Source organism: Neovison vison, chromosome 14, assembly GCF_020171115.1.
Source record: "Neovison vison isolate M4711 chromosome 14, ASM_NN_V1, whole genome shotgun sequence".
NCBI lineage: Eukaryota > Metazoa > Chordata > Mammalia > Carnivora > Mustelidae > Neogale > Neogale vison.
In genome coordinates, this window is record NC_058104.1 from 11,153,856 (window position 1) to 11,180,601 (window position 26,746).

Consider the following 26,746-nt stretch of genomic DNA (forward strand, 5'->3'; position numbering starts at 1 on the left):
ACGTCCAGTTCTCTCAGCTCACACGCCAGTCCTCACAACGAAGGGACTGCTCTCTCGTCTGCCTTCTCCGTATTGAATGGACCTCTTGGTTCCAAGCACGAGCACGGACCTCTGGGCAGCGAAACACATGGCGGGAGTTACTGAGTGAGCACACAGGTACACCCCGGTGTCTGCTGGCATCCGGCGGGGGCAGAGGCGAGCGCACAATGTGGTTGAGGTGAACTTAGGGAGTCTTTACAGAGGGATGGTCGGAGTTAAAGGAAGCTAGAGGGGACACTGTGCTCAGGGCCCCAGACAGACAGCACTGCTCACTGCCAGGCCTGCAGGAACAGGAAGAGCGACAGAGGGAGGAGCCACCTGCCAAGGACCCTTAGGTGAGGAAAGCTGCCAGCCCACAGCCCAGCAGGCAGGAAACCTGAAAAACAAGCACCTTGAACTCCCTTTCCTGCCCTTGGATCTCCTGCCAGTCCCCCCCCTCCCCTGATCCCAACAGGAAGCCAGAGGGTTTCGCATTCCTTTGGGGCCAGTCTCCCAGGACGCAGAACTGGGTGGAGAAGGGAGCGGGGAGGGAGAGCGGATATACAGGGCTGTGACCTTCAGCCAGGTCATGGAATTGAAGAGCTGCACAGCTGAAAACCAGGTCCGCAAGGTGTCAACCACCACCACCCAAGGTGTCGAACAGCAGCAACCACCAAGGCCTTGCAAGGCCCAACAGATTCAGCCAGTAAAGATAAAAGCACCTTTTAGTTCAGACAGCTTCTTACTTCCATAGGCAGATTTGCCAAATGTGCCAGCTCCATGTGGTCCCTGGTGCCCACAACAGGAGGACTACGGCAGGGCGTGGGGACTTCCCGCAGCTGAGAAGCCCGTTCCAGACGCAGTTAAGCGGTTTTACGATCGGTCTACAGCTCTACTCGGAGGGAGGCGGCACAGGAAGTTCCACACGCATCAGAGCCTGGGAGGCGACCGCTCCTGATCCCCCGTGGGATGAAGTCAGTGCCTCCCATCCTCCAGGTTCCCAGAGGATCACTCAGGCTGCAGGTCAGGCCTCTGCCTGTGTGGCCCACGGGGGTAAGCGCCAGGGCCCTAGGACAGAGCAGTTCCCCAGGGAAGTCGCCCAGGCAGCTCCACAGAGCTCAGTGGCACAAGACTGAGGAACTCTGCTAAAGCACCAGGTCTCAGATGACTCAGCCCAGCGGAGTTGGAGGACTCTTCCAACTTCCAGATTCTTGGGCGAGAACTCAGCTGTCCAGCTTTGGTCCGGAGTGGACACCATCAGCTGCGGCCATGAACAGATGGGGGCTCTGGGCCCACTCCCATGTGCCCAGCAGCTTTCGGGAATAGGCCACACCCCCAGGGACCCTACTTGCTTCTGCCCTGAAGTGTTATTTCCCTCTCAACTAATGGAGAGGGGAGAGGGAGATGTGCAGAGGTGTTTGAAGACAGCAGTAACGGGGGGACTGATGCGACCTACCACAGACCAGCCGGCCCAGGATGGAGGGGACTTCCGGCTGACCACAGGCTGGAGCTGCTTTTAAAGACCTGAGCATAAGCCAGTATGTACGCAGAGCACTTAATATTGGCAAGGATTTGCAAAGAGAAAGATAAGGTCACGATATCTGGAAGTTCATGATGATAAAGAGAAATGAGATGGGGGAATGTTTCCACCTTCTGTTGAAAGAGTACTGGGCAGAAGGCATGGTTCGGAGGGATGGAGGGAAGCCGGTCTTAACCCACAGACACCACGGCCTGGTTGTTGGTTAGTAAGCAGGTGAATAATCCGGCAAAAAGGTTAATAAATATGCCCCTGACTGACAGGGAAGGAATGGGGGTCCTCTTCTTCTTATCATGAGATGTTTCCAGAAATAATAGGCAGGAAGACTTTCCCAAACAGTATAGAATGTCGTCCCGGCTGGCTGAACCCAGCAGACCCACCAGCAGCCCTACAGCTTGGTGGGCTGCAGGGGGCTGAGGTGGGCAGGCCCGCTGGGCGGGGACAGCACCATCGGGAGGGTGTTGCTGCCCCTTTCGTGCCAGCACGTGTCCAGGATGGGGTAGAGCTTGCCCTGGAAGTCAGCCTGGAACGTGTAGAGCAGCCGCAGGTCGTCGGGGCGGTCAGCATCGAAGAACGTGAGCTCTCCACGTTCATAGTGCAAGTAGACGCCGATGCGGTGCGGGCGGCCGGCCACAGGCAGGGGCAGCCGGGGGCAGCCGAAGGCCTCATACACACGGCCCTCCTTCAGGCCGATGAGCCACACGCCGTTCTCCGGGGACTTGCTCAGCTTGCCCTTGCGACTGGCCGTGCCCTTGATGACCCCCAGGCGCCAGTCGCTCTTGTTGCCCACCGCGACCTCCCAGTAGTGGCGGCCCCAGGAGAAGCCCCGGCTGGCCAGGACGCACGTACTGTAGTCAAAGCGCTCCGGCTGGCTGGCCCGCCGCTGGGCCAGGAGGCCGCACTGCACCACCGTGTTGCCCTTGGAGAGTTCCAGGAGGGGGTGGGCGGTGGCAGGGTCTAGCTTGAGGGACTCCGGGGCTGAGAAAGATCAAAGAAGCGTTCTCAAGCTACACAGAAGGCGGCATGTGCCGCCACAAAGAAGTCTGACTGGAGGCCCCGAGCTCTGCAATGGCCCCTCCCTGTGTCTGAGCGCGCTTCTAGGAAGGCGCCAGGCACAGAAGACGCAACCCTAAGCATGTCTGCTGAGCGCAAGAACAATTCCGGAAGGGTGGGAGAAATGGACTGCCGTGAGGGAGGCGCTCTGGTTGAGGAAAAGGGCGTGCACCAGGGGCGCCTGAGTGGCTCAGCCCAGTAAGTGTCCCACTCCTGATTTCGGCTCAGGTCACGGTCTCAGGGTGTCAGATCAAGCCCCATGTCAGGCTCCACGCTCAGCAGGGCGTCTGCTCAGGATTCTCTCTCTCTCCTTCTACCCCTGCCCCAACTTGAGGGCTTGCCCTTTAATAAAATCTCTTTTTTTTTATAATTACACAACTTGTCTTTAGCCAGTAAGAGCTGGAGCTGAGCTTGAACCCAGCATTTCTGGTGGAACCCCAAAGCCAAGCTCTCGCCACTAACCCACGCAAATACCCTTCCCGGCAGAGAGAACAGACGGAGCCTCACCTGGCAGAACCTTTCGGAAGAGCCTCTTCCACACAGTCAGCTTGATGTCAGCCTGGTGGAGGCCTGGCTTGAAGGAGATGGGGCTGAAGGTGCCTTCCAGAGGCCGGGCCTGCTGGAGTTCTGCGCTGAGGGGGACAGTTCACCATGATGGCGCAGCTGCATGCCAACCCCACCCCTTCCCCCTTACCCAAGTCCAACAACACAGCTCAGCAGACTGTGCACTCGAGATGCCGGTCACTTCCTCCCCTCCACCCCGCCCTGAGCGCCTGCTCCCTTCCTGGAAGGGGAAACACCACATTAGGGCGAGCGGTCCCAAGACCAGGAGCATCACCTGGGGGCTTGCTAGAAATGCAAACTTCTTAGGTCCCATCCCAGAGCTGCTGAATCAGAAAGCGACCCCTGGAGCCCCATGATCGGATGTAATGAGCCCTCCAGGTGGTCCTGATGCACAGTAACGTTTGAGGACTGCTGCCCTACCTTCCCTAAACTGGGCAACCCTGGTCCCTAGTCACAGCTGGAGTGCACACCTGCTCCCAATCAGCTTCACTGTCCAATGTTCCTAACCCACCTGTCCTTAAGACTGAAGGACATTTGAAAAACCACGGAGGCGGCACCTGGGTGGCTCAGTGGGTTAAAGCCTCTGTGTTAAGCTCAGGTCATGATCCCAGAGTCCTGGGATCGAGCCCCATGTTGGGCTCTCTCTCTCTCTGCCTGCCTCTCTGCCTACTTGTGATCTCTGTCAAATGAATAAATAAAATCTTTAAAAAAAAAAAAAAAAAGAAAGAGAAACCAGAGACACTCTCACAATCAGGGCCCGAAGAAGGCCAAGAACTGCATGGTTATTCATTTCTCGGGACTAGAACATGGGTTCAATCCCTTCCCAGGAGCCATGGCTCAGGATTCGCCGCCCCTCCTTCCGGCTCTCACGTCTCCCATTCGTTGCCCGTTCTGCCCTGCAGCAAACATTTTATCCCAGCCCCATACCGTACTTCACCTTTTCCCATGACCTTTCCCCCTCTGCTTGCCTGGTCAGCACCTGTCCTCTGCCCCAAGCCTCTCCACCTGTGCGTCAGCTCTGCCAATTCCCCCCACCTGCAACCCCGGTCACCTTGTCCTGTTATTTCTGTAGCTTGTGTGGACGTCTATGGTTTTAGGTACCCACAGTGATGTAACCACAGTTCTCATCTGCCGCCCATCGGTCTTTGAGAGCCTTAAAGGCAGGGTTCCCTGGTCTCAGGACAGAGCCATATGTGGGCAGTTGCTGCCAAGGCACCGGTACGCGGAGAGGAGCCACCAGATCCAAGCTGCGAGCTCCCTCCGAGGTTATTACCTGGAGGCCACGGAGTGATACTTCTGGAAGACAAGACAGAAGGGTTACGGCATGGGGGAAGCTCTTGGGACCTGCGGGCCTCGGCATGGGCGACACTCCCTTGTCCACTCACCCGGATGAACTCGTGGTGACTCTCGTTACTGAACTGCTCCAAGACGCGCTCGGCCTGGACCAGCCGCTCCAGAGTGCCCTGGGCCTGCTCTAGCTGCATGTCCAGGGAGGCCACGAGGCCGCGGGTATGACCTTCCAGCCCCTCCAGGCAGCGGGCCTTCTCCTCATCCACCAGGTGGTGCAGCTCCTGGAACTCGCGACGAATCACCCAGCTGAAGATGTCCGATTCATTCTGCGACGAGGAGGAGCTGGTCAAAGCTGGAGCCTCTGCCAGAACCGCCCGGCTATGGCTGGCATCGGCGTCCCTAGGCCAGGGCAGCTGAGGCCTTCCTGGGCCTCCAGCTGCAGCTGCTTCTCGGAGTGGAGCTGCAGGGCTCACTCCTGCCCTGTGTTTTGCATTGTGCCTGGGCCTCCCATGTGTGGCGGGGGGAGACTGGCCTGGGCTCCCCTTTCAAACATACTGGCTCTGCTCACATCTACCCTAACTACTGCACGTGCAAAGCAGTTCAGCTTCAGTACAGGATCCACAACTGAAAAAAGTCCGCAAGGCTCTGGGACAGCAGACTTTAGACAGCCGGATTCCGTGTGAGACCCTGAGTTCAGCCTCCACTGGGCACCTCTGAGGTGGGGCGGTTAACCGAGAAGACAGGGGACACTGGCCTTCTGCTCCTGTTTCACAACGGCCGGAAGAGCTGGGGCTCCACACGCCCTGGACTGTGTGGATGGAGCTTTCTGGGATGTGTCCTGCACAGCTGGCCACCACCCGCCGACCTGCGCTTACGCCCAGGCGGGAAGAAGAATGTTGTTGGTGAGACTCGTGCTGCGCAAGTGACCTTGGGAGCCTGATTAGTGGACATTAGCTGGCTGTCGGGTCAGAAGTGGCCCCTCTGGCCTGGACACAAGAGCTGTAAATCCTGCCTACGTCTCCTCCAGCGCCAGGCTGGGCTGCGCCCTGGAACGGAATCTGGGAGAAGCGGCAAGCGCACCCAGCGGGCAGAGACATGTGCACACAAGAATGCAGCTCGCTCCAAACCGCACGTTGGTGAACAAACGTTTAACTTCAGTTGCCCTATAAATACAGCCCTTACGGGTATGGTCAGTTGGAAATCTCACCCGCCCGCGGGTAGGATGCTCGGCCCAGGACTCCAGCCTGGCTGGGGCCTCCCAGCAAATGAGGCTGGATGATCTAAGCACCCAGTGTAACGCTGTCCGATTCTCCTTTACGATTACTATGCCCTCATCAATGTGCAATTTCCCTTTTCTTTCTGTTTCTACTCGATTTTTATACTCTCAGTAAAGTGCCTTTTCTCTTTCAAAACTGAGAGCGTAGCTGCCGTGAATCTTTTTCAGAACACTTCCCAGCCCCAGTGTGGCTGTCACTCGGGAAAAGCAGAAAACCACCACGCCATTCCACACCTCTGCTCCAAGGTACTGGGCAGGCACCACACACACCATCAAGGTCAGACAGACACTGAGGGCACGAGAGTCATGCCCACACTTCGAGCTGTTTACCTCTGGGACGTAGGTTCTTGTTATCTCATTCTCAAGGACACGAGGGACACGGCCAACTTGGACAGAGTCCTAACAACTGAGCTCATTCCCCTGAAGGCACTTGCCCTTTTCCTCACTCTGCCCTGGAAGGCTCTGAATCCCGGCTTTGCACGAAAGCATGGATTTCTGGGAAGATCGATGAGAACTGAGCTCCGCAGGAGAGGGAAGGCGGCCAGCCCCCGGGGAAGGGTGCAGGGAAAGGCACTCACGACAATGCGGGTCCGGTTGTTGCCCAGCTTGGCAATATGCTCGTCCACCTTCTTCTGCTCCTGCTTCAGGTCGGAGATGAGAGCCGCCAGCTCCTCCTGCAGGCGACGCACCGTGGCCTGGTGAGCGGCCCCCCTTCAGCTTCTCAGCTCTTTGGGGCGAGCCCCGGCTTCACCCTTCCAGGGAGCATCCCAGTGGCGGTAGGCACTCCCAGTGGAACCAGGGAAAGAGCTACCTGAGCACTCTTGACTCCAAAACAAGTTAGGATTATTCAAGAATGTTCTACACTGAGGGCAGGGATTACCCAGACAGAAAAGGATCTCCAGATCATCCCTCCTCAGGACACAGCGATGGACGCTGAACACCATGCACCTAGAAGGCACCACACAGCATCCAAGAGGGGCGATGACCCGCCTGAAGCTGACGCTCCCTGAATGGTATGCTGGCCACCAACCCAACTCCTGGTCACCCGGAGGTCTACAGTCAATAGGCATTTGATCAAGATAACACCAAAAGTTGGCCCCAAGGGAGGCGAGTCATGCATATGGTTGCCCAGCTTGTACCTGGGGATTCCCCACACCCTACAAAGACCTGAACTCTTCCCTGGAAGACTTGGGCCCCACCTGGATTTGGGGCCTCCCCCGGCTGAAGTAAACTCACTTCTCCTGGGCTTCCCTGGCCTCAAATCTAAGAGTCTTAAGGGTTCTACCAGGACCACCCAGACCCCCATTCAGCTGCACTACTTCAAGGGAAACCTGCTGGTCTGTGCCCATGGAACGTACACGGTCTCTGGCTTAGATAGTTCCAAGCAGAAATCAGCAGCAAGGGGGCGCCGGGCTGGCTGAGTTGGAAGAACATGTGACTCTTGATCTCTTGGTTGTGAGTCCAAGCCCCTCACTGGGTACAGACATTATTTAAAAATAAATAGAAAGAAAGAAAGAGAGAGAGAGGGGGAGGGAGAGAGGGAGGAGGGGGGAGGGAGGAATGGACGGACAAATCAGCTACAAAATCCTTTCAGGAAAGGAGCTGAATAAAGAATAAAGCCAGGGGACACCTGAGAGGCTCAGTGGGTTGAGCCTCTGCCTTCGGCTCAGGTCATGATCTCAGGGTCCTGGGATCGAGCCCCACATCGGGCTCCCTGCTCAGTGGGGAGCCTGCTTTCCCCTCTCCCTCTGCCGCTCCCCCTGCTTGTGGGCTCCTGCTCTCTGTCAAATAAATAAACAAAATCTTTAAAAAAGAAGAGGAAGAACGCCAGTGTAGGGTAAATGGACCCAGGGTCTTGCTCTGGATAATGAGGCATCAGATCTCACAGCAACCCGGGGATAGAATTCCAGTGGTAATTCTCCTGAGGCACAGAGAGATGAGATTAGTTCTTTTTGTCTTTGCCCATCAAACTGGGTCACCGGGAGAAGAAAAAGAATCATACAAATAAACCACCTCAAGATCTCAATCAACAGGAGGAAAACAGGAACGTAGGAAAGGAATCCAATACAGGAACACGATTTTGTTGCATCACAAGACCACAAACACCCACATCTAAAACCAGGACCCAAGCAGTCCCAGGCTCCAGGCCAGAAATGATGAAGCTCCTGTGTGTTTCCCGCCTCCCTGGGCTAGTAAGACACGGGCTCGGTGTCACTGCACTGCAATTTGGCTTCCGCCTCTCACACTCCACTAAAACTACTCTTGACAAGATAAGCAATCCTTCCTGCTAAATCCAACAGACTCTTTCCAGTCCTCAGCAGGCATTTCACACAAGTGATCTTGTTCTCATTAAAATGCTCTGTTCTGACTTCCAGGAAGCTAGAGTCAGCCATGTTCCTACTCTCTCTGTTGATTCTTTCTGTCCCTTTTGGGGTGCTCTACTTACCTGAAGCTTTTTTTTTTTTTTTAAGATTTTATTTATTTATTTATTTGACCGACAGAGATCACAAGTAGGCAGAGAGGCAGGCAGAGAGAGAGGAGGAAGCAGGCTCCCCGTGGAGAGGAGAGCCTGAAGTGGGGCTCGATCCCAGGACCCTGGGATCATGACCTGAGCCAAAGGCAGAGGCTTTAACCCAATGAGCCACCCAGGCGCCCCTACTTACCTGAATCTTAAACCCATCATCCTGTCTTCCCTATCACACTGCAGGCTCTTCTGGTGGGTCTTCTCCCCTCCTGCGGCTTCGATCACCACCCTTATCTCATTACCCCCAGTCTCCTACCCACCCCCAGCCTCACTCTCCAGTCCACTCTCCGGCAGAGCGCTGGGACCACATCCCAACTCTGCTTAAAACCCTCCAGTGCCCCCCCAGCCAGGATGGTCCTCTGAATAAACTACAAATCCCTTCACATGTCACACAAGCCTTACCATGACCCGGCTTCCACGTACCTAACTCTCCCCTGAGCTCAAAGGAACAACTTACCATTTCTTAAACACCCCTCCCTCCTGATCTCTTGCAGGGCTGTCTTTACACAGGGAATGCTTTCTTCCCCTTTTTTTTCCTCCTTTGCTTCAGGTCTTGGTTTAGCGGTCTGCTTCCTCCAGGAAACCTTCCCTGACCACGTGAGACCATGCAGGAGCTACATTCAAGATGGTCTCCCCATCGCCTGTCCTTAACCCTGACAGTAGCACCCGACACATGCTATTGTCTGCCAGACTCCCAGGCTGTGAGCTCCCCCAGGGTGGGCCACCATTGTACCCCAGGCTCTTGCCCACCATTGTACCCCAGGCTCTAGCACAACACTGAGCACACATTAGATGCCACGTAAACCTCTATGGGCAAGAGCGGCTGCTGGACAGCCATGCTGGCTGTGTGGGTTTTATACTCGTCTTCCAGGATTGGAGAAGCAAAGGCTCCCCTAGGGCGCTCAGCCAGGAACCCCTGGAACTCTGCCTTCAGATCCCCAGGCTCTTTCTTTTTTCTGCCCCATCGCCTGTATTTTGTCATTCCTGACCTTTACTCTCCCTCCCTCCCTCCCACTGTGCCAGATGCCCTCTAGCAGCTCACTTCTAAGAATCCTTCCTGCCTTCCTTTGATCTGCTGGCAATGGAAAGAAAACTATCCACAGTCTGAGTCCACACTGCCAGCTTGTCAGTGGCAGAGTGTGGACTCAGACTGTGGCTAGTATGACCTTACCTTCTCAGCCGGTTTCCTCATTTGTAACATACAATGATACCTCCACCCCGTTCATAAACCTTAAATCAACGTATTTACCTAAGACGGTATAATCATCATCACTCATCTTAAATGATGACCTGCTAGATCTGAGGCACAAGTCCACAAGGACAGGAATCCACTCTATCTTCAAATATGCTTTAAGCTTTCACTACATGCTAGGCATGGCGCTAGGCATGAAAATACCTGAGGAGGGGTGCCTGAGTGGCTCAGTCAGTTAGGCAGCTGCCTTCCGCTCAGATCATGACCCCAGGGTCCTAGGTTCAAGCCCCATACTGGGCTCCCTGCTCGGCAGGAAGCCTGCTTCTCCCTCTCCCACTCCTCCTGCTTGTGTTTCCCCTCTCGCTGTGTGTCTGTCAAATAAATAAATAAAATCTTTTTTAAAAAAAGAAAAAAGGGGCGCCTGAGTGGCTCAGTGGGTTAAAGCCTCTGCCTTCAGCTCGGACCATGGTCCCAGGGTCCTGGGATCGAGCCCCGCATCAGGCTCTCCGCTCAGCGGGGAGCCTGCCTCCTCCTCTCTCTCTCTGCCTGCCTCTCTACCTACTTGTGATCTCTGTCAAATAAATTTTTTAAAATCTTAAAAAAAAAAAAAAGGAAGAAAGAGAAAGGAAAAACCTGAGGAAACAAAACAAAGCAATTGCCCTCATGTGTCTTCTGGGGAGCACTCAAAATATTCATGAGATCTACCAGGAAAAACAGAGCAAGGGAAGGGGCTAGCACTTGACAGGGGACTCTCATGCAGGACTCCTCTCCCAGCACCTGGAGGCCGGAGCAGCTGCTCCTAACACGATGGATGGACGGATGCTCTATGAGTTCTGCTCCAGCAGAGAGCTGGAGGGAGCTGGCATCTTGGCCCGGGACCTTTCTGTGCCAGGCAATGGTTCCAGAGAGGGCAGGAGCTGGACTCGGTGTGTCCCTGGACCACCAGGACCTGCCGCCCTCCCCCGCTCCTAGCAGCCTCACCACCCACCTTCATGCGGCTGTAGACTGTGGAGACAGGTGTGACACGGTGATGCCGGTGGGAGCCCAGCAGGCCACAGAGGCCACAGATGAGCTCCTGGTCCCTCTCACAGAAGAGGCTGAGCGGGTTCCGGTGGTGCTCACAGACCTTGGGCTCTGGGTCCCCAGGGAACTGTAAGGCTTCAATCACCCGTGCCAGGGACACGTTGGGCGGGGGGCTGCTGCTATCCACCTCCTGTCGGCACACCGGGCAGCGGAGCTCTGAGTCCAGGTGGCGGGACAGGGACACCAGGCAGCCCTTGCAGTAGGAGTGGCCACACTGCAGCATCAGGGGCTCCTTGAAGACCTCCAGGCAGATGGGGCACTGAAGGCGGTCCTCCAGCTCGGGCACGCTCACCTGTCCCGCCATCCACCGTACCCGGCTAGAAGAAAGAGCAGCTTTCTCAAGTCTGCTCCCTCCACCCCCTGGGGCCCCATTTCCAGGCAAGCTCCACTGGAAATTCGACTGCCACAGGCGCTCCAGTCCTGGATTCCAAACCCCTATGACTGGGTCTGTTTTCTGTCTCTAAAGCAAAGAGCTTAATTAGGGGAAACTCACTTGGAAATATAGGATTCTACATTTTTCACCCAGATTTGGAGGTAAACACAAAAAGGGCTGCCTTCAAGGTCATTTGGAGTGACACCAACAACATGCCCTCCAGCTACACAGACCCAGAAATGGACAGCAAAAACAAGCCAAGCTCCTTCCCACATTCTAGATCAGTTCTCAAACTGGAGAGCAGCTGTTGGAAGCGCAGTTAAAAGAGGCTCCTGAGTCGCCCCTTCACATATTTCCAGTGAGCCCCCGAAATCTGCATTTATAGCAAACACGCCCCAGGTCATTCTAAAGCAGAGACTGCGGTCTTAGTCACACTGTTCTGGAGAACCCGAGACCCTGTGAAAGCTGACTGGCACTGAGTGGAGAGAAGCGTCAAGGCAGAAGCCGGCAGCAGACCTAGGGAGAGCCCCCACAATGAACTACCTGCTTCTCGGAACCCGTGGAGATGTCCCCCAGATCTGCTCGGTTTGTTTCTTCTGGTGCGGATGGGGCAGAGGCACTAAGAGATGTAGGAACTGGAGCTGAACACCTGCTCCACCCTGAGTCTCTGCTCCTTTCCTCCCCTTCTTTCCCAGCAACACCCCCGCGTCCTCAAGGTCACTCAGAATCAGGTGGACGCCGGGCCACATCACGGGACTCCTTTCGGCCAGCAATGCTGATAATTCCAACATGTAGGTGCTCACCTTGGCCATGGTTTGAGGAAGGGGGGAGACTGAGTGGGCCCCCAGCCATACCTTACAGACCCCAAACAGGAGTGGACCCATGCTTTGGCACGATTCTTTCTGAATCTGTTTTTGAGAGTATTTTTATATACTTTTTGAGACGGAAGCTCTATAGAAAGGGCGCAAATCTTAACCACATGCTTGATGTACACATTACAATGTATACTCGCCCTCAACATCAACATACAAATGCTTCCGGCACCCACAAGGCACTCTATGTGCTCCCCAGTCAGAACCCAGGATAGCTACTAACCTGATTCTTATCCTCACAGATTAGCGTAGCCTGGTTTTGAATTTCAAATAAACAGAATTACCCAGTACGTGCTTCCTTTACTCAATTCCTTGCTCAATATTACTGAATTACCAACTTTTTGTATAAAATCTTTCAAAGATTTAGAAATTTGATGACATTTCTTTAAAAAAATCAGTAAATATTATAGCCTTAACATACTATGCAAAGTGTGGGACTGTGGTAAAAATTACTGATTGGGAAAAAAGGTGGGAGTGGGTCTCTCAGAGCATTAAGAAACAAGAGCTCTGGGATGCCTCGGTGGTTCACTCAATTAAAGCCCCTGCTTTCGGCTAAGGTCATGATCCCAGAGTCCTGGGATCGAGTCCCACATAGGACTCCTTTACGAGCAGGGAACCAGCTTCTCCCTCTGCCTGCTGTTCCCCCTGCCTGTATATTCTCTCTCTCTGACAAATAAACAAACAAATAAATAAAATCTTAAGAAAAAAAAAAGAAAAAGAAACAAGAGCCATAAGGGTACCTACATGGCTCATTCGGTTAAGCCTCTGACTCTTAGTTTTTAGTCAGATCAAGATCTCATGGGTCCTGGGATCAAGCGTATGTGCGTTGGGCTCACATTCAGCAGGGAGTGTGCAGAGGATTCTCCCCCTCTGCCCCTCCCCACACTTGTATGCACTCTCTCTAAAAATAAATCAATCTTGTTTTTACTTTTTTTTTAAGATTTTGTCAGAGAAAGTGTGCACGAGGGGAATGGCTGGCAGAGGGAGAAGCAGGCTCCCCGCTGAGCAAGAAGCCCAGTGCAGGACACAGTCTCTGGACCCTGGGATCATGACCTGATGAAGGAAGACACTTAACCGACTAAGCCACCCAAACATTCCAATAAACCAATCTTTAAAAAGAAAGTGGGGCGCCTGGGTGGCTCAGTAGTTTGAGCCTCTGCCTTTGGCTCGGGTCGTGGTCTTGGGGTCCTGGGATTGAGCCCTGCATCTGGCTCTCTGTTCGGCAGGGAGCCTGCTTCCCCCTTCTGCCTGCCTCTATCCCTACTTGTTTCTTCTTGTGCGGATGGGACAGAGGCCCTAAGAGTTGTAGGAACTGGAGCTGAACACCTGCTCCACCCTGAGTCTCTGCTCCTTTCCTCCCCCTCTTTCCCAGCAACACCCCTGCTCAGGTCATAGTCTCCGGGTCCTGAGACTGAGCCCTGCATTGGGTTCCGTGCTCAGTGGGGAGTGGCCGGAGGATTCTCACTCTCCCTCTTCCCCTCCCCATCTTTTTCTAAAAATAAAGAAATGTTTTTTAAATTAAAAAAAAAAACAGCAGAGAACTTTCCTGGGCGAGAGTCAGGAAGGCATGAAGAGTCAAGAGGATTCAGAGCATGAGAAGAGACAGCACGCTGCTGCTAACTGACCTGTAGGGAGCCCAGGGGCTAGGGCAGGAGAACCGGCCTCTAGGAGCTAAAGGTGGCCCCGGGCTGATAACCGCCAAGGATGTGGGGACCTTAAGTGTAGAGCTCTAAATCTGGATTTATTAACATGGATGGGCTTCAAGTTCTTCCCGCAGAACCCCTATTAAGGCTGAGGTCTTGATTTGAGTCCAGTGAGACTCTTGTCAGATTTCTCACCTACAGAACTGGTGATAAATAGGTAAGGTCATAAATACCTATCGCTCTAAACAGCTAGTTTTCTGGTAATTGATTGTGATGATGACAGAAAACTAATAGAAAAGAAAAAAGCGTTCAAGGAGAGATAGGGTCATCAAACGCTGACAAGAGTCCAGCAATCTGTGGATAAAGAGGCGTCTTACCCATGATGGCATTCGGCGCGGTGCTAGTGACACAGCGCTGGGGCAAGCGGTACTGAAGTGGGTTAAAGAGAAAAATGAACGAAGGACATACAATGCTTGGGAAAGCCTTCGAAGCAACTCTTGCGAGGCGTTTTTCCGTGAAGAGCAGGAAACGGGGCCACCTTTGAGACGTAGGATAAAGGAGGCTTATTTAAGGAGGAACATTTTAGGACACATCTAAACTGAAGAAACAACCCAGTAGTCAAGGCAAGACTGGAGCAGGAGAGACAGGCGACCTCTCAATCCTGGAGCAGGCAAGCGAAGAAGGACCCCAGGGAACAAGCTGGAGGGGGCGGGGCCATTCTTGCTTTGCACCCCCGTGAATAAGGAAAGGGTTAAGGTAGGCAGGGAGACATAGGGGGTCCCTGGCAAACTCTTCCTGGCAGGCAGAAGCGCTGAGCCAGAGTGAACAAGAGAGAAGGAAACAGACCAACCTGGCCCTAAATGTTAGGGAGTATTTTTCTTCTGCAGCTACAGGGTAACCCTAGAAAACCACCAAACCTCAAACAATTAAGTCATTGAGGGTGTTATCAAGAGTCCACGCTCACTGCCTTCGGCTCAGGTCATGATCCCAGCGTCCTGGGATCGAGTCCCACATCGGGCTCCTTGCTTGGCGGGGAGCCTGCTTCTCCCTCTGCCTCTGCCTGCCATTCTGTCTGCCTGTGCTTGCTCTTGCTTCTCTCTCTATGACAAATAAATAAATAAATAATCTTTAAAAAAAAAAAAAAAAAGAGTCCACGCTCAGGGGTGCCTGGGTGGCTCAGTGGGTTGAGCCTCTGCCTTTGGCTCAGGTCATGATCCCAGGGTCCTGGGATCGAGCCCCACATTGAGCTCTCTGCTGGGCGGGGAACCTGCTTCCCCTTCCCCCTCTGCCTCCCTCTCTGCCTCCTTGTGATCTCTCCCTCAGATAAATAAATAAAATCTAAAAATAAATAAATAAATAAACTTTCACTTCAGGGGCACGTGGCTGGCTCAGGTAAGCGTCTGCCTTTGGCTCAGGTCATGATCTGAGAGTCCTCGGATTGAGCCCCGCATCGGGCTCTCTGCTCAGCGGGGAGCCTGCTTCCCCCCTCTCTCTCTCTGCCTGCCTCTCTGTCTACTTGTGATCTCTGTCTGTCAAATAAATAAAACCTTTAAAAACAAAAATAATAATAAAGAAATAAATAGATTCTAAGTAAGTAGAGTCTTTTAGAAGCTAAATCAGGAAAAAACACACTTCCGCTTCACTTCAACCCTTTTGGATCCACGAGATTCCTTCTTCCCCTCCGTGAGACAAGAACCCAGCAATCCCCTAACACCCAGGGAACAAGTCCGGATTTTGTGGACTTACGATGGGAAATGAGAGGAATGTCACCTTGTTTTCTCATGAACTGGGCATTTCGACTTTATTTATTTAGGATTGTATTCATTTACTTGCCCGAGAGGGACACAGCGAGAGAGGGAACACAAGCAGGGCGGGCAGGAGAGGGAGAAGCCGGCTTCCTGCCCGGCAAGGAGCAGGAGGCGGACCCCGGGATCACCACCTGAGCCACCCAGGCGCCCCTGGCTTTTGGACTTGAAAGACCTATCTCCCACACAAAGAGGAAGAGAGGAAAAGCGGAAAAGGGGGAAAGAACCCTCTTCTGTGGGGCCTGACGGCTTCCCGCAGCAGACCGTTTCTGGAAGCCTGTCCTCCCCAGCGTGCTCCCGTCAGGGGCCCTGGAAGCCCCTGTCCCCGGTGCCCCCCCCCCATCCCCACCAGGCGACCCAGGTGGCCCATGTCCCGCGCGACCCCACAGGTCCCGGCCAGGGGCTCCCCCTCGCGCAGCTTTCCCCGTGGCGCGCCCCTTCACGCTCTCCCGCCCCCGGTCACGGGCCTTGTCATTCCGCGCCTCCCAGCCCCGCGCCCCTTCTCATTCCCCGCATCCCTCCCCCATGAGCCCCATCTTGCCACAGGCCAACCCTTCCTGTTCCCCATCGCGCCTCAGGCCGTCCCCTCCACCTACCTCCTCACAAAACGAGCGTCTCCAGCCAGGCGTCCAGCACGCCCCGCCACAAGGCCCATCACGCTCCGCGCGGCGCCGCAGTGTCTCCCATCATGCTTCGCGCCCCCCCCACGCTCGGCGCGTCCCGATCACGTGCCCCGCCAAGCCTGCACTTCCCCACCACGTGCCCACCACACACACATACACACCCCCGCCCAAGCGGAAGTCTTCATCGTGTGCTCCATCAGCTCACTGCGCCCCCGCCACATGCTCCATCTCACACAGCACGTCCCCATGCCGTGCCCCATCATGGCCTGCGTGATCCTCTCACAAGCTCTTTCACGCTCCCCCGCCTTCCCACCACATGCCCCATCAAGCTCTGCGCCTCTGGGTCACGTGCCGTATCACCGAGCGTCCTGTCGTACGTCTGGTCACGTGCCCCATCATGCGCGCGGAAGTGCCCGCCATGTGTTCAGGCGAACCTTTGTAGGCCCCACGGCCGTTGGTGACCGTTGGCACAAATCGATCCTCGTGAGACGGGCTGGTATAAAGGGGTGGCTGGGCCACCGCCGGGGAGAGGGCGAGGGGTTTGAGGGCTCGTGCCCTCCGTTGGCTACGTGACGATGGGGGGGAGCACGCGGAACCCTGGAGTCCTGCGCGGGGACCAGGCATCCGACCAGGTGAGAGACTTCGCGCTGCGCAGTCACGGACGTGGGGTGCCGGGGTCGGGTGCCAGCCGGGGGCTCTGAGGTTTTGTGTCTCTCCCCGCAAGTCTGCGTACCAGAGATTAAGTCAGAGGATGCTGGACATTTCCGGGGACCGGGGCGTGCTGAAGGACGTCATCCGAGAGGGTGCCGGAGAGCTGGTGACCCCCGATGCTTCCGTGCTAGGTACCGTCTGCCTCCCAGCTGGCGACGCAAAAGTATCGGTCCTTAAGCGTGTTCTGCACCTTACCTCGGGAGGTGGGCAGGGAAGGTGATGTTTAAAAAAAAAAAAAAAAAAGCAGAACCCACTTGTTTGTTAAAATTCTTGTTATTAAAGGAAAGCAAGGGAAGCCCTCTCCCCTTTGCATGAGGCCACTATGAACAAGGGTCATTGAGGTTCACCAGCCAAGATCTTGAAACAGCCAAAGGGCAGGCGTGGGAAAGTTGAGCAGATTTGTCCTATCAGGGCGGGAGATGGTTTGAACGCATTGAATCCCATCGTGCTTTTTTGTCGGGGTTGTTTTTTTTTTGGGGGGGGGGGTTGGTAACTCTGAGTTGACATAAAGTTGTGCATGCTTGGTTTCTTTTGCTTGTATTGTTTTTTCTGTTTTAGTGAAATATTCTGGATATCTGGAGCATATGGACAAGCCTTTTGATTCTAATTGCTTTAGGAAAACTCCTCGGTTGATGAAACTTGGAGAGGGTAAGTTGAGTTGAGCAGCTGGAAAAGCAGGGGTTCTTTTTCTTTTCCTTTTTCTTTTTAAGATTTTATTTATTTATTTGAAAGACAAAGACACAGATCACAAGTAGGCAGAGGGAGAGGAAGGGAAGCAGGCTCCCCGCTGAGCAGATAGCCCTATGCGGGGCTCTAGATCCCAGGATCCTGAGATCATGACCAGAGCCAAAGGCAGAGGCTTTAACCCACTGAGCCACCTGGGTGCCCCAAAAAGCAGGGATTCTTTTGGGGAAGCTCTTCAGAGCATGGAGTCTTCAAGTTGGTTTTTTGGAGGCCGGGTTTTGCTAAACCAGCCTTGTTCTCCTACACATTTCCCGATGAGGTCAAGATATTCTGGAAATGGTTTACCTGGCAAGTTCAGCTTTGCATCCTGAGAATTAAAGGGCGTGTTTATTTGTTAACGATGTTTATGGGGAACTTAGTATTCATAACACATGCTGAAAAGAGAAGATGTGCTCAGATGATTAAAACATCTCCGCTAGTGTGGCGGTGAAGTTAGAGCACGTTCACAGAATCAGGTGAAGTCTGGGGAGGTTTAAGTAGTGTTGTGGGAGTGCTTAAGGAAGGCACAATTGAGTCCATCTGGGAAGATCAGGGAAGGCTTTATGGAGGAGGAGGCATTTAAAGTGAGCCTTGGAGTTTGAGTAAGAGTTCAATCAGGATGGAAGCTGGGCTTGGGGTGAGGAAGCAGGAACTTCCTTGCAGGAAGAAGGAACTGGGAGAACAGTGGGAGAGAGGCCAGACTGTTGCAGAGCCCAGAGAAGCTGAAGTTTGGGGACAGTGGTGGTAGTGGGAAAGAAACTGAGAATTGATCGGGACCATAGTGTGGAAGTTTAGGAGTATGATGTGGGAAGATCTGGACTTGAAGGGGGAAGAAATTGGTAACAGTAAATCAGGAGGCTGGGCAAACTTCAAAATCTTTGTCGCTTCTTTCAGATATTACACTCTGGGGCATGGAGTTGGGCCTTCTGAGCATGCGGAGAGGAGAGCTGGCCAGGTTTCTGTTCAAACCAACCTATGCCTATGGAACGATGGGCTGCCCTCCCTTGATCCCCCCAAACACCACTGTCCTGTTTGAGATCGAGCTGCTTGACTTCCTGGACTCTGCAGAGTCAGACAAGTTTTGTGCCCTTTCAGCTGTAAGTTCTGGAGCATGGGTGTCCATACTTTAAGAGAGAATGGGTTTGGTTTTGGTAAAACCCTTCTGTGATGGTGATGCTCTGCCCCGCGTTCTACCCCATGTGTGGTGGTGGCAGTGGCGGTGGGGGTAGGGTTCCCCTCCTTCCTGGTACATGTCCGTCTTAGTAATGGCTATTACGTATGGGCAGATGTTCCAAGCCGAGGCCCACCCTTGGGTTTGTTCTGGACCAGCAGTCTGAGGTGATCTTTTAGTCACCCTTTGCCCGGTTCTCCCTGTAGGACCGTGACCATTTGTCTGAGGCCCACCTGGGGTGTACTGATTGGGAATCCTCAGGCAGGGACAAGGCCAGGACACCGTGTTTGAAAAGAGGCTCTGTGGGTGATTGACAAGTACCCAGGGTACAGCACTGTGGCCAGGAAGACCAGCAGGGCCTCGGGCAGGCGAAACGCGTCGGATAAATGGTTGTTGTGAGACCTGCTTTCCATGCTTGGCGAGTTCTGTCAGTTTCTAATTCCACAAGACAATGTTTTTTGAGGGACTATTTCTAGGAGGACTGAAGGACCAGACCACTTTTTTGGCTCTTGCGTACCAAATGTAGTAATAAAGTAATAAAGTAGTAATAAATCCCATTAGCTTTTGCTGGGAGCCACAGAGATGACATCTGCACGGGCACCAGGCCCAGGGCTTGGCTCCTAGAGGGCCCTGAACCAAAGTGCGTGATCGGAGGGAGGGAAACGGACATCGGTACTGGCACTCTCGTTGTGCTGTCGTGGCTTTCCGTTTCCTCGCTCGGTGTCCCTGTCTTTGGTCCTCAGGAGCAACAAGATCAGTTTCCACTTCAGAAGGTCTTAAAAGTGGCAGCAACTGAGCGGGAGTTTGGCAACTACCTTTTCCGCCAGAATCGGTTCTATGATGCCAAAGTGAGGTACAAGCGGGTAAGGGTGCCTTCCAAGTATGAATGTAGACCCGGGACGCGCTCTTTTTGGGGGGAAGTTCTTGTTTGTCCCTGTTCTTCACATGTAGTTCTTAAGAAAAATCTCATTAGAGGGGCGCCTGGGTGGCTCCGTGGGTTAAATCCTCTGCCTTCAGCTCGGGTCATGATCCCAGGGTCCTGGGATCGAGTCCCACATTGGGCTCTCTGCTCAGCGGGGAGCCTGCTTCCTCTTTGCCTGCTTGTGATCTCTGTCTGTCAAATAAATAAGTAAAATCTTTAAAAAAAAAGAGAGAGAGAAAGAAAGAAAGCACAATCTCATTACAAAATCTTTCTGCCGGGGATAATGACCAGGAGAGGAGACACGGGATTTTTTTTTTTTTAAAGATTTTATTTATTTATTTGAGAGAGAGAGAGAGACAGTGAGAGAGAGCACGAGCGAGGAGAAGGTCAGAGAGCGAAGCAGACTCCCCATGGAGCTGGGAGCCCGATGCGGGACTCGATCCCGGGACTCCAGGATCACGCCCTGAGCTGAAGGCAGTCGTCCAACCAACTGAGCCACCCAGGCGTCCCGGAGACACGGGATTTGTGTTTGTGTCCCGTGTTTGTGTTTGGATGTGGTCACGTGGGTGTGTTCAGACGGTGAAAGTTTGTTGAGCTTTTTCACTTGTTTTTGTCATTACCTATGTGTATTACAGTAAAAAGTCTTTAAAAGTTCTTACTCCGGGATTAGGTCCTCCACCAACTGATTTTCCGTCCCATTTGCCATCGTCATTTCCTGTCACTCTGACCGTGGAGATTTTTCTAGCTCTGAAGTGACTCCATTCCCAACAGGCTTCTGAGTGTGGTTTGGCTCCTTGGCGCAGGTTATGCTGACAGGAATTCGCTGTTTGCTTTGTAACTCACTCACCAAATCTGAGAATTTTCTGTATCCCAAACTCTCCCGTAGATTCTAGAGGCCATAAGGACTGAGTTTAGAGTCTAGGAGCGTTCTGGCTTTGTGTCATTTGTGAGGTAAGCCTAATTCATTCAGGATTTGCATTCAACTGCAAGCAACAGAATCTTGAAAAACTGTACTTTAAGCCAGATTTAGGGGTGCCTGGGTGGCTCAGTCAGTTACGCATCCCACTGTTGGTTCAGTTCAGGTCATGATCTCAGGGTCGTGAGATCGAGCCCTGCATCGGGGTGGTGCGTGGGGCGTGGAGCCTGCCTAAGAGTCTCTCTCTTGGCCCCTCCCCTGCTCTGAAGCTCGCATTTTGCTTAAAGTTAATTATGTAATGAAAAGAAACCATAATTTAAATTTTTTTGAATGGGAAGGGAGGCAGTCCGAGGCTGGTAGGTCAGTTCAACAAAGCCATAAAGGATCAGGTTCCTTCTTTGTGTTCTACTACCTTTAAACATGTCCTTTTTTTACCCCAAGGTGGTGTTTCAACCTGTAGCATCACGGGGTCACCCAGGCAGGAGAAAGGGAAGGGAGAGGAGTCTGGTGTATTTATGTTAAGAGCTTTCCAGAAGTACCCCCACCTAGTGATTTCCTTTTCTCTATCATTGGCCAGAGCCATATTCAGTGGACCCCAGTAACTGTGTAGGAATCTGGGAAATACTAGTTTAATTTGTATACCCACCGCTGTGCATGAACTTGAGGTCTGCTAGAGGAGGAGGGAGATGGGGTTTGGGGTGGGCGTCTCATGGTACCTGCCTCGTTTGGTTTCTCTGCATATGCTCAAGAGACAGACAGGAAAGTGCGTGAGTGTGTTGTCCTTCAGAATGCTGACAGAGTCAAGGTCCTAAACATGAAGAGTATAAGCCTTGGGTTCACCGTCAGCTTGAATCGCAGATACTATTCATATTGTAAGGTTTCTTGAGTCAGAGCCTGCTCACACTGGGGGGGACAAAACTTCCCAGGGGTAAAGACCTGTTCAGTCCTTCCCTCAATAGGCCTATTTCCCAGGCTCTCTTTTAAGTCTGTTTGTGGCTTTTTCTGGCATTGTGAGTTGATACTTGACACGCTTTAGTTGCTATTTTTAACTTCTTTTACTTCTCGTTCTGGAAGGTGGATCTCTGGTTTTCACTAGTGTTTTCCCTCTGCTGTCCAGCATTCTGGTCCAGAGTTCTTGTCCTGGGCTGCCCCGGGATTCTCTTTGCAGACTTCCTGGTGCTTTTTTCCACTTACCCCTTGTGGTGATAGAGTAAGTATATTCTTGCATTTCTAAAAATATTCTTGTACTTAACACCCATTTAGCAGTTGGGATAACTGAGTATAAAATTGTAGCATTCAGATTTTGAAGAATATTGGTTTTTGTTTTTTTTTAAAGATTTTATTTATTTATTTGACAGAGATCACAAGTTGGCAGAGAGGCAGGCAGAGAGAGAGAGGAGGAAGCAGGCTCCCCGCTGAGCAGAGAGCCTGATGTGGGGCTCGATCCCAGGACTCTGGGATCATGACCTGAGCCAAAGGCAGACGCTTGATGACTGAGCCACTCAGGCACCACCCCCAGCACATTTTTTTGAAAAGACTACTCTTTCCCTGTTGAATGGGGTTGGTCCCCTTGTTAAAAATCAGTTGACAACGGAAGTATAGGCTCATTTCTGCACTTTCAGTCCACACGGTCAGTTCTATTCTCTTGATCTGTGTGTGTCCTTACGCTATGACCACGCCGGCTTTGCTGCTGTAGCTTTGTCGTAAGCTTTGAAATTTGAAAGTGTGAGTCTTTCATTTTCTCTTTTTAAAATATTGTTTTGGCTACTTGGCATTCCTTAAATTTGCATGTGAATTTTCAGGTCAGCTTGACCATTTCTGCAAAAAAGGCTGTTGAAATTTTGGTAGTGGTTGCTTTGAATCTGTAGATCAGTTGGGAAATACTGCCTTAACTGTTTTAAGTTCTTTGACCCATGAACATGGGATATATTTCCACTTATTTATATCTTCTTAAATTTCTTCAACAATACTTCACAGTTTTCACTATACTGTTCTTGCACTTTGAATTTATTGTGACTTCATGCTATTGTAAATGCAGTGGTTTTCTTCATTTTTGGATTGTTTTTGGCTGGAATATAGACCTACAACTAATTCTCATGTATCAGTATTGTGTCCTTCAACTTATTGAGCTCATTTTTTTCTTTTTTACCTCTGATACTCTTTTTCTGAATTCTTCGGGCTTTCGATAATAAGATTATGAGCTTCCCCTTGACCACCTGTCTTCCCTGTCCACAGGCCTTGCTGCTTCTCCACCGACGATCAGCACCCCCCAGAGAGCAGCACCTGGTGGCAGCAGCCAAGCTTCTGGTTCTTCTTAACCTGTCCTTAACATACCTGAAGCTGGAGCGGCCTACCACAGCCTTGCGCTATGGAGAACAAGCTCTGATCATCGACCAGAAGAATGCTAAGGCCCTCTTCCGGTGTGGACAGGTGTGCCGGAGGCCAGGGACTTGAGAACAAATGCCCGAGAAAGGATAGCAGCGGTGTTGAACTTGGGCCCTGGGGAAATGCTGTCTTTCCTCACCAAGTGTATTTGTAAAACTCTATCCTTTGACAGGCCTGTCTTCTCATGACCGAGTATCAGAAGGCCCGGGATTTTCTAGTCCGAGCCCAGAAGGAACAGCCCTTCAATCACGATATCAACAATGAGCTGAAGAAACTGGCCAGGTGAGACCCGTTTGCAGGAGCACAAACCCAAGAGATGCCTGCCCGGCCTGGGGTTCTGGTCTCTCCGCCTGGTAAAGGACCGATTGCGAGCGCCGCCCAGCGTGTGTTAGGAGGCAGCGCCCCCTAGAGCTGGCTTTGTGAAGTGCTCATCCAGCAGCTTCATTGCGGGGGGAGTGGGACAGTCCTCCAGACTCCAAGTCTGAGTCATTTCCCTTCTCCCTGTTCCCCACTTTCTACCCACAAGGTAAGCACCCAAAAACAGCTGGGCCGGAGTAATTTTTAAGAAGGGCCTTGTTCTGCCAGTACTCTTCCCTGCTTACCATCACCTGAAAACCACTGTTCTTTTTTTTTTTTTAAAGATTTTATTTATTTATTTGATAGAGAGAGATCACAAGTAGATGGAGAGGCAGGCAGAGAGAGAGAAAGAGAGGGAAGCAGTCTCCCTGCTGAGCAGAGAGCCCGATGCGGGACTCCATCCCAGGACCCTGAGATCATGACCTGAGCCGAAGGCAGCGGCTTAACCCACTGAGCCATGCAGACTCCCGAAAACCACTGTTCTTAGCAGATGCCAGAAAGGTGTCCGGCAGATCCTGTTGGGTCTACAGTGGGTCTTTGAGGTCTGACTCCTACCCCCAGGGTGACTTTCCTGTCACACAAGTAGGCTCTGTACCGGTGTTTCAGTCATACAACACTTTGTGGTTATTGACATTGTCTTCAAAATTTTCTACAACAATTATATCGGCACATAAATAGTTGTCTGTAATCCCAACAGCTCATAATCTATCCACTTTCTTTTTAGGTGTTTTGCTGTCCTTCTGTATCATGCCTGTTGACATTCAACATTTACTCTAGATTGCTAGTTAACGCTTTTGATGCTCCTGGGTGGCTCAGTGGGTTAAGCCGCTGCCTTCGGCTCAGGTCATGATCTCAGGGTCCTGGGATCGAGGCCCGCATCGGGCTCTCTGCTCAGCAGGGAGCCTGCTTCCTCCTCTCTCTCTGCCTGCCTCTCTGCCTGCTTGTGATCTCTCTCTGTCAAATAAATAAATAAAATCTTTAAAAAAAATAAAATAAAATAAAATAAAATAAAAAAGTCACAGGAGTGACCTCTTATATTTACATCCATTTGATATATTTCAGGCCTTTTAAGGCTGTCCAGCAATTTCTTTTCTGTTTTTTTTTTTTAACTGAAACGATTTTTTTTTTAATATCTTATTTTTAAGTACTCTCCATACCCATTGTGGGGCTCAAGCTTACAACCCCGCAGTCAGAGCTCCATGCTCTACCAACTGAGCCAGCCAGACATTCCCCTTTGCTGGCTTTTAAAAGTGTCCTGTCAGTCCCACCTAGGGTGCCAGAAAGAACAAAGAAGTGTCCTGCCAGGATGTTTGTAAGTTAGATGTAGAAATTTGGGAATCTGACCATTCTGTAGCAAAGAAATCTCAAGATAAGTTCAAGGCCACGGAATATGAGGCTACTTGGCAAGACACCGAGCCCGGCAGGCCTGACAGTGGCTCCCAGCCTTTAAGGCCACAGTCTTCTCGGATCATGGGCTTTTCGTCCAAGGGCTTCTTGAACAGCCTTGAGGTAGAGGTTCGCTATGACTGTCCCCTCTGCGGGGAGCCCCCGGGATTCCAGCACACCTTCCTTCCCCTCCTGATTCAATTCACTTCAATCTGAATTTTCAGATTGAAGTGAATTTTCACTTCAGATTGCTGAATTTTCAGCCTCTCTGGCCCGGAGGGCGGTGTTCCAGCCACCAGATGTCACCTCCTGCAAAGACAGATGTTCTCTAACTAGCGTGTGTTTCCGCCTCCAGCTCTTACAAGGACTACACAGATAAAGAGAAAGAGATGTGTCACCGAATGTTTGCTCCTGACGATAATGGCTCTACAGTAGGAGAGAATTAAAGGTAATCAAGGGGCTGAAGCATAAAAGGCTTCAGGATTTTGTCCAATATATGGAAGGATCGTTGCTCTCCTCGGCCCACCAGGGAATAGTGGCTGTCCACAACTGACCATAGATGTGAGTAGAAAGTTCCTGCTGGTGGCTGATGGCACAGTGACCATGTGGAGTGCCTTCTCGTGAAGGTGATCAGGGAGAAGACTGGAAAGTTCCCCCAGAGTTGGAGTTTAAATGGATAGGTATAGGAGGTCTTAAGCTTTAAAATTAAAAAGTGCTTCCCATGTTTTATGGTAAACTCTCCCTCACGGGAGCTTAGAACATGAACCTGTGAATATAGTCATTAATGGGATGGTTTATCTGGGAGCCTCCAACATCACTTTACAACTAACACTTGTTAACGAGGACAAAAGTCCAGATGTCCAGGGGCAGGAATGGGCTGGGACTCTTAAGTTCTGCTTACTGTGAGTACGAGCGATCGGAAGGTGTTAGAGCCCCCCGGGGAGCAGAACCGAACCTTCCCGCAGCAGCAGACGCCCAGCGGTCCAGCGGGCACAGGGTTAAGGTTTCCCTGGGAGTTCATGAGCGGACTCTCTAGTCTGGTTTACTATTACTTAAGAAAATTAATGGAGACAAAATCACCTGCCTTAAACACCTGCTTAGCAGGGTAGATAACTCCGCTCTCCTGAGAGAAGTTAAACAAGGAGCAACAAAAAAACAGCTGCCAAATGGGCCCATGGCAGTAAGTCTCCCCTTTGTTGCCACTTATATCTCTCAACAAAAGAGGTTTGAGAGAAGGCGGCCGTGAAAAGGCCCATTCATCCCAGACGTTTTCACAAGTGTTCTAAAAACCGCTGTTCTCGGCCCTGTCGAAAACAGCCAGTCCGTATCAGAAGTCGGTGTTGCCTTTATCGCAGACTCTGACCCTGTGACCTTGGCCTTCAGGTCTTTCAGGGACATGGGAGTATTTGTAGGTCTTCTGAACGGAGACAGGAGCCAGAGGACTTCTGTTTGGCCGCTGTTGACGTGCGACAGGAAGGGGTGCTTGCTGGCTTTCTACCAGACATTTTGGACTGTCATCAGACATGTTCTGCCGTTTAGCGAACACCCAGTTCTTCCCGGGTCCGTCCTGGAAACAGATCTGGGAAAATCCGTGGGGCAGCTGCTTCTTGCCATCTCTACGCTCCCCTCACCCCGCCCACCCCTGTCTGTGTCTCTAAGGCCTTTGGGACCTGATGAGTTGTTAGATGGTTTCCCAGATATTCCTACATCTTGGGTGTCTTGTCAAGTTACCGATGACTATGTTTGGATCTAAAAGAGCTGTTAGTATTCTACTACTGCTGTTGAGATTTTTTTTTAACTTTTTAAAGATTTTATCTATTTGATAGAGATCGCAAGTGGGCAGAGAGGCAGGCAGAGACAGAGAGAGGGGGAAGCAGGCTCCCCGCTGAGCAGAGAGCCTGATTCGGGGCTCGATCCCAGGACCCTGAGATCATGACCTGAGCTGAAGGCAGAGGTTTTAACCCACTGAGCCTCCTAGGCACTCCTGCTGTTGAGACTTTAACACATTTTGGCCTCTGGGTCTTTGGTGTTCTCTCTTCTACACTCTTTTTCTGTTGTACTTGTGACTAGTCAGTCCCTTAAAACGTACAAATTTTCAGATTTTTTCGACCAACCTAGTCTTGACAAAATTTATTCTTTTCAAGATGTTAAATCCCCGTGATCTGTCTTCTGAGAGTCGATCCTTCTGGTGACATGAGCGTTCTCTCAGTTAACGTTCTCGAAGCTCCTGGTCGTAGCAGACTACGTTTTTTGAGATCAGAGGCCAAGTACAAGGCTTTGTATTTTCTGGCATCTGAAACCATGCCCAGCACATGACGGGCA

The 26,746-nt window shown here is 51.9% G+C and overlaps 2 protein-coding genes across 3 annotated transcripts; one reads left to right on the top strand and one right to left on the bottom strand.

Moving 5' to 3' along the window:
* Window positions 1–1,617: 1,617 nt before the first annotated feature.
* Window positions 1,618–11,582, bottom strand: TRIM50 (tripartite motif containing 50). Its single transcript, XM_044233609.1, has 7 exons — window positions 11,454–11,582; window positions 10,443–10,854; window positions 6,317–6,412; window positions 4,558–4,788; window positions 4,446–4,468; window positions 3,116–3,240; window positions 1,618–2,533 (listed from the first exon to the last, which is right to left on the bottom strand). Exons 2-7 carry the CDS (start codon window positions 10,839–10,841, stop codon window positions 1,944–1,946), a joined length of 1,464 nt encoding a protein of 487 aa, XP_044089544.1. The 5' UTR covers window positions 10,842–10,854; window positions 11,454–11,582; the 3' UTR covers window positions 1,618–1,943.
* Window positions 11,583–16,428: 4,846 nt separating this feature from the next.
* Window positions 16,429–24,870, top strand: FKBP6 (FKBP prolyl isomerase family member 6 (inactive)). Of its 2 annotated transcripts, XM_044233182.1 has the most exons (8): window positions 16,429–16,485; window positions 16,578–16,695; window positions 17,123–17,212; window positions 18,182–18,384; window positions 19,202–19,321; window positions 22,532–22,726; window positions 22,854–22,963; window positions 24,780–24,870. In XM_044233182.1, exons 1-8 carry the CDS (start codon window positions 16,429–16,431, stop codon window positions 24,868–24,870), a joined length of 984 nt encoding a protein of 327 aa, XP_044089117.1. The 2 variants fall into 2 exon arrangements, with proteins under 2 accessions (XP_044089117.1, XP_044089118.1); XM_044233183.1 differs by lacking the exon at window positions 17,123–17,212.
* The last annotated feature ends 1,876 nt before the right edge of the window (window positions 24,871–26,746 follow it).